Source organism: Aspergillus niger, assembly GCF_000002855.4.
Source record: "Aspergillus niger supercontig An15".
NCBI classification, from domain to species: domain Eukaryota; kingdom Fungi; phylum Ascomycota; class Eurotiomycetes; order Eurotiales; family Aspergillaceae; genus Aspergillus; species Aspergillus niger.
Window position 1 is genome coordinate 1,631,090 of NT_166530.1, and position 7,463 is coordinate 1,638,552.

Sequence of the window (7,463 nt, forward strand, 5' to 3'; positions counted from 1 at the left end):
CATGTAAGGGTTGATCGCAGGCTCGATTTCCAATCATACAGCAGAGTGTAGTTCACATCCAATATGGATAAAGATGAACCTAGCATAGTCTGGAGCGGGTAGTCGGACAACTAGGTACACAAGACACTAGCCCAAGGATGGTAGTAGTAAAGCCTGTCTGGAAAGGTATGCGAGCATCCTAGGAGCTAGACTGGGATTTTGAGGATCTTAGTTGTAGTAGATCTGAACGTCTGCACTCATGACAGAACAATGAGCTTGCTTAATAGTACTGTCAGGTGATACCTGTGGTGCAGCAATGTGCAATGGCAGACTAGTGAGATACGTAGAATAGCGCACCGTAATAACTACATACAGTGGGTTCTATCCAAGTGAAGCTTATACTAAAACTGCCAGCTTTGGATCTCTAGTCTCTTGCCAGCAGGTGGCCGAGCCGTTAGCTCGAATGCACCACTGGAGAATTCACTCCTAAAGTGAAGGGCACGGGCATCTGTAGGTGGTTACATAGACACCGATATTACATAACAAGTCCTGACATATAATTCACGTGACAGCCTTCCGCCACCCCCGCGGCGGGTTCGGGCTTCAACGTCGCATATCCTCCGCGACGCTGGTTCGAATCGCGCCTCTGTCTCTGCATCTTCCTCCATTTTCTGCTCCCCAACCCGTTGTCTGGGAGATGGATTGACCTCAATTCCTGTTGGTCGAAATTTGAATGAGACAGTCTGGATGGTGACATGGCCTAAGATGGCCCCGAGTCTACGCGATTTGATTGATTTTCTCCTTGCGGAGATTGCCCTCTGCGGCGATCAAGGTCAGTTGCTTGTCTTTTCCAATTTTCTTCCGATCGTGACGGTCTCGAATGAATCCCCACCGACATGGCCAACCCCTGCATGCGCTATCCGTCTGATTGGACCATGACGGAACATCCAGCTCGGGTCTTTTCAACGGTGAACCTTGCCTTTGGATACCTGCATAAACTTTATCTGTTATAATTGCATTGGTTCTAGTACTATTAGGACTAGTCAACTAACCTTCTTCAGGCGCTTCTCCTGCCGATATACTAACCTTTACCGATACTTTCTATGCCAAGGCGGCGCAAGATGCAGCTGGCCGCAAGCACACCGTGGACCGTCGGTTCCAGGAGAAGGTCTGGTCCTGGTTAACGAAGAACCCAGAGGTATCCGTTGGCAAAGACAGAGAAGGAAACCATCTCAGCCTCCAAGATGCCGAGCGTGGTCAAACCAATGCAGAGACAGATCAAACCGCCAACGGAGCATCGGACTCGGTCCGGGTGTTTGTGTCTAAAGAGCGAACCTGGCTCGCAGTAGCTGGTCACGGACCGGATGAAACCAAGGTGTTCCCCACGGAGTTTGCTCTACTCTCTATCATTGCATCGCGCAAGCACAATGGCATTGCGCAGACAGAATTAGTCAAAGTCAGTGGCCAGGACAAACGTTCCGTGCCGAAGCGTACGGATGTTCTGCAGCAAAAGGGTTACATCGAGAAACGGGCCATCCAAGTCAAGTCCACTCGTACCAGTCTTTGTACCTTGCGCAAGTTCTTGACACCAGAGCACGCCCCTGTAGACAGGGAGACTGGCCAGAATTCAAATGCGACCAAGCAAGAGAACATGATCGATTTCAAAGAGTTCCTTGATCAGCTCTTCCAGATCCTTCAGGAATACCAGATTATTTCTCGCAATGATCTGAAACAGAAGCTTGGATTTGAGGATCACTGGCGCTGGAGGATCTTATCCCGTGCGCTTCGGAAGTTCGAACGTATCGGCGTCCTCAAACGTGTTCGAGCTTTGTCCCAGTATGCCGATACTTTGAAGAAGTTCCACCCTTGCGTCATGCTCATACGAGAACCAACGGAGAGAGATTTCGAACTGTTCAACGAATTCAGTCGCGGCATACTTTCCAATCTAGAACAGGAAGATAATCTCGATATTGAGGATGATATGGAGCAAGATGGCACATCACAGAGCCCCTTGCAGCCAGACAGCAACGGCACAGTCGGTCTAGTGAAGCGCGAAGCAGTAGAAGAGGCTGGCCGGATTCTCCCCTCTTGGTCGCCAGATAGGAACATACACAATCAGATCTTTGAGACTGTTGATCAAACAGGAACCGACGGTATTACCAATCAGGTAAGCACCTGACAGATGACTGGTAATAAAGACCCTGAGCAAACGTTGACTGAAGCTACCTAGGGAATCCTGAGAGCCTGTTTTGGCGGCTACTTTAGAAGACCTTTGGAGAATGCAGTGAGTCGTCTCGTAGAATGCTGGCAGCTATCCCAACCTCCGCACCTGCGCCATCTGGCTATCGTGAGAGACACGGCGCTCCAGCGCACTATCACTCACTATGTGCATTATACTGCAATGAACTTCAAGCAGCTAGTCGATTCAGGGGAGGCGCTGTGGGAGGCGGTTGAATTTTCCGCGAAAAAAGCGAAGTCAAGCAACGCGCACATTCATCCCGTTGATGCTGTTCCTCAACTTGATGCTCATGGGCTCACCCTCGCTGTGCCGAAGAAGGAATTGTTGAAGGATGGCAATGTTACACTGCTGGAGTGCATATCGGTAGTCAAGCCGGCAAACTACGTCTTTTCCGGCAGCGATGCCGTAGCGGCACGCCTGGAGGATGGAACATACACGATCCATCAACGTATTCGGGGTTCTGGTGACTCAACTGCGCAGCCTTATGCCACGCCGGTTAGGGTGAAGATAGAACGCCAGGATGGCTCTGATACAGAGATGGCTGACGTGCCCTCTGTAAAACCGGTAAAAAGCCGTCCAAAAAAGTCACAACTAGACCCCGAAGCCTTCCGAGGCATGTCTGAAAAGGAAAAGCTTGAGGCTCTTGGTTTGGATGATACTTGGACGGAGTACAGTGTCCTACTCATAGAACGCGCCGGGCCGGGTGTGTACATTACTTCGCGTGGACGTCGGCGACCGGCTGGCAAGAGGCAGGGGCGCCCGAAAATTAGCCGGATCGCTGTATTCAAAACACTGAAGCTGGCAACTCTGCCTTGGTTCCAGAAAGAGACGGCCGAGCCGGATGACGAGTCTATACTTGTATCCAGGAAGACTCGTTTGCAGGCCAGCGGACGGCCTCAGGCCTCTCCTGCAGTCGATGATGATGATGCTCTCCTACCCCAATCTACTCCTCCAGCTCTTTCTGTTAGAGGCTCCAAAAGATTGCATGAGCGCGAGTCAGATACTGAACATGGAATGGAGGGTGAAAGTGCGCCAAAGCACCGCCGTGTTGAGCAAGTCAATAGCGACACACAAAATGTTTCGTCGACTGCAGAACTGCTCGAGCGTGAACCTGAAGACACGCAGACGTCACCCTTGATGCGAACAAAAAGAAAAAGAGCAGTGTCGCCTATGCTCCCAGAGGAGGTTGCCTCGCAGACAAACGGCGGCACTGTGTCAGATAATGCTTCGGCCCGGAGACTCCCTCGAAATAGCAATGGTCAAACCGCCACTCGCAATGAGGATTTAGGAACCCCTTCCAAACGGACTCGCTCTGGACGAGCCTTACGGGACAAGAAAGGTACAACCACCCATTTGACTGCTGCTGAAACCGGAAAAGCCGATGCCGTTGAAGGTGAGCCTGATGCTTCCGCGGCTGAAAGGCCATCTGGGAGGGATGCCGTTACCAATGGATCTTCAGAAAATGTCACGGCCAGCGAAGCGACTCAACAAAGCTTGACTGAACCAGCTGCGCCCTCCACGGTCGAAGACGCGACAGAACAGAAAAAGAAAGGTGCCCCAGAAGTACCTGAGCCTTCTGGTAGAAAGCGAAGGATATTTGCAGAGAAAGGTGGTTCTGTCGCTGTTCTCCGGAGATCGATCGTCATGGATATCCTGGAACAAGCCGGCGGAGCGTATCCTATGGGTACAGAAATCTGGTATCCATTCATGACAGCCTGGCAAAAGAAGCGACACAAGGAAATACCCGATCTGCGCACAATCAGATCGGTCGTCAAAACCATGGTTGATGCCGGCAAAGTCCGGCAGCTGACCTTCAGTGGGCGAGACAGGAAGGGCGTCATGGTAACAAAGAAGATTATCTATAAGGCTGACATGAAGCCCGACGACCCCATGATTCTGGATATGCAAAAAGAAATGCTGGCCACAGATCGATACTACTTCCCCCCTAATGTTGAAATCGACCCAGAGATCTCGAAGAATGGCAATCGGGGTACGCCACGCAGAGATGAGAAGCTACTCTCCCAGCTCCCCGTGGAACGGGGTATTACCGTACAGCTGCACCAAAAGCCGGCAATGGTTCGCGCCGTGGAAAAACGGCGACGCCACATGCTGCGAAGCGAACTGTTGCAACATTTGAGTATGGGAGAGGAGTATGAGACAGCAGATGGTGCGGAGATCGTGCGACTGATGACTTTGAGTCGTCGCGGTGACCAAGACGATCCACGCGCATTGACATCCATCTCCCGACCGGGACGTGCGGGCGATGGGCCTAGACGAGGACAAAGACAGCAGGTGGAGGCAGGGCTGGCTTCACTGCGCAAGATGAGGCGATTGTGGTCTACTATAGCACCTCATGCGATGCTGATGAATACGAAGTCGACGTTCCATGGCACCACTGGAACTTTTGGTACGGAGGCTGGAATCCCGGCTATACAAGCTGCCAGAGACCGTGCGAAAGCGGTTGGGAGAAAGAAGACTCATGACCTACCGCATTCCCTTGATGACCTGTTCAGCCAGACGCGGAGACGAATCATGGACGACTCCGGAGAAGCTGACCCGCGATCACGCCAGTTCTTCCGGGATAACAATACTATTCTCAAGTGGGAGCTCAGCCACGAGGATTTGCTTCGTCGAAAGAGTGCAGATCTGTTCTATATCAACCAGACTGTTCAGAACATGGAGACTCCCGGCATCGAAGGCGATATTCGGTTCGATGTCGACGAGGAGGCCGGCGAGGTAGCTACAGAAGTGACACCCATGATTACTCGACATAAGGCACGCCTCGAACGTCAAACTTCACAATCGCGGCGAAGACGGTCCGAATCTGCTATGGAGCCTGGGCACCGTCGTCTTACCAAATTGAATGAGAGCATTTCTACTGACGGGAATAAGCTTGCCTCGGCCCAGCCCATCCCGCGCCAACCAACACGCCGGAGCCGTCTTGTCTCACAGATGCCACGCACACTAGTCCAGCAGTTCATAGCCGCAATCGTTGCTGTGCGCAGCTTAGCTGGAGGCTCCGATGCTCGTCTGGTTGATTGGTCCCTTCTCTGTTGTTGCTTCCCGGACATGGACCCAGCCTTTGTAATCCACCGAGCTAGGGGGATTCTTGGAAAATATCGCCTACAGATCGCCAAGATGCAAGGCGATTTCCAAGATAGGTTCATCGAGGCGTATGCTAATGACCAAGTCCCTCCCATTGACTACGACAACCTGGAAGGGTACGACTGGAAGGGGGTTATTGAGTGGGCGAACACGAAACTAGATGCACCCAAGTCCGAGAAGCTCCCCGATTTGCCTGCAACGCGAGAACAGTTTGACAGCGTCTTTGAACTAAGGGAGGAGGCGCTCGTGCCAATAGATGAACTGTACCAAACCAACCAGTCAATTACCATGGGCCGCAAGCGCGCCCTGATCGCTGGTGTCCCGTTCGCTGCTCCTTTGCCAGAGAAATCCAATCGGCCTCAACCGCGGAGCGCGGAGCTGTCACGCTTGGAGGTGGTCAAGACCTGGGTGCGGGCCAACGTGGTGACACCAGAGGAGAAGTATCGCCCGGCCGAGGCGCGACAGGCGCTGGAAGTCTTTGGAGAGCACGTGGTGCAGCAGGCGTTGCAGTCTCTGGTAACAGAACGAGCGCTCTCTATGGGCAACCGAGGTCGCATTACTCCAGGCCGGAACTACGACGTGACAGAGTACTTCCTGTTGGCACTGGGCCGGCGACGAGTCATCGAAAGTACCGAGCTGCGGCGGGCGCAGCGGTTCAAGACCGAGATACTGGATCCGACACTGCGTAAGCAGGGATACATGGACATCGACTACAACGCGGAAGATGGCGACATGCTTGTAGTGATCAACCTGTTTGCCACGGGTCGTGTGGTGCTTCACCCGCGCGATGTGCCGCGCGAGAAGTACGGACTGACGGACGGGGGCTACCTGACGCGGCAGATCGACAAGGACAAGCTGCGGTTCTCGATGGAGGTGCGTCCGGCCAAGTCGTATGTGTACGGCAACCCCATCCAAGAGAAGATGAGGAGCCTTGTACCACCGCGTCCACAGGGCATCGATGCGGCCACGCAGCTGCCGGCGAAGATACCGCTGTGGTATGACATCCACGGGTCGTTTGTCCGGGTGCTGTGGGACATGGCGTTGGCGGCGGTAGTAGGATGCGTAGCGACGCGGCCGGGTATCAATGCGAGCGTGATAGCGGGGATGTTGAAGCCGACGATGGGCGAGTGGGAGGTGCAGCTGCTGTTGGAGTGGCTGGAGGGGTTGGGTGTGGCGACACAACAATCAGGATGGGTAGTACGAGAATGGTGGTGGATGGTATTGGGGGATATTTGATGATGTACATTTTAGCATGATTCAAATTTAAATGACTGCTATGCTATAGCGATGTAGTAGCTCATGACTTGGTGAGTCGAGTTTATTTTGAGACACAGATTTCATGTCCCTTACTACCTTCTACTAGTATATCAGACCCAAGGCTTGTTTGTCTACAGATAACACATACCAGAAAATACCCTGAATTATCCCTCCATATCGCTCTATCACTATCCCCACACACAGTCAGCCCACAGATGGATGGCATTTGAACAGGACAAACCCCTTGAATGCTACGCTCATCTCCATCCCAAGCCTACCACTACCACACTTACACCCTTCACCACCGCGAACATTCTAATCGATAGATGACTGAAATTACCTCCTATCGACCATCACATAACCATAGATAACATAACAATCTAATTTACACAACCAAAACCATTAAACCTTGACCCAGGGTACTTGTATAGATATCATCCAACGCCAAACACCATTGCTTCATATTGATCGCAAGTATAAGCAGAGAAAAAGGATGGATCACTCCAAGTCCATGTCGCGCGTCAGACGTCGCAGGATCATGGCGACCAGGGCGATGATGACGCCGACGATGGCTCGGTCAAGCCAGGGAGTGTCTTGGGATGTAGTTGCTGGTGCAGACGCAGACGCAGGTGTAGCTGGCACTGAGGGTCTTGTTGCTGGAGGGGTATGTTGCTGAAGCTGTTGTTGAGGCTGTGGTTGTGGTTGTGGTTGAGATGGGAGGTTCTTGCTGCACACGAGGTGTATCCGTAGCTGCAGTCACAGCTGCATCCGCGCCTGCAGCCGCAGCCTCATCCACACCCTCCTCCTCCTCCTCCTCCTCCTCCACCACCTTCTTCTCATCCTCCTGCTCATCCACCCCAAACTCCCCTCCGAAATCCTCCCC

The 7,463-nt window shown here is 52.7% G+C and overlaps 2 protein-coding genes across 2 annotated transcripts; one reads left to right on the forward strand and one right to left on the reverse strand.

Moving 5' to 3' along the window:
• Positions 1-63: 63 nt before the first annotated feature.
• An15g06880 (uncharacterized protein) lies at positions 64-6,559 on the forward strand (the record flags this gene model as incomplete). The annotated part of the gene is made up of 5 exons (XM_059744784.1): positions 64-98; positions 355-432; positions 552-811; positions 1,041-2,146; positions 2,210-6,559. The coding sequence occupies 5 exons, from the start codon at positions 64-66 to the stop codon at positions 6,557-6,559; spliced, it is 5,829 nt and encodes a 1,942-aa protein (XP_059602632.1).
• Positions 6,560-7,157: 598 nt separating this feature from the next.
• An15g06890 (hypothetical protein [truncated ORF]) lies at positions 7,158-7,463 on the reverse strand (the record flags this gene model as incomplete). Its single annotated transcript, XM_059744786.1, has 1 exon — positions 7,158-7,463. A coding segment is annotated over one exon (306 nt), but the record flags the coding sequence as incomplete, so codon positions are not given.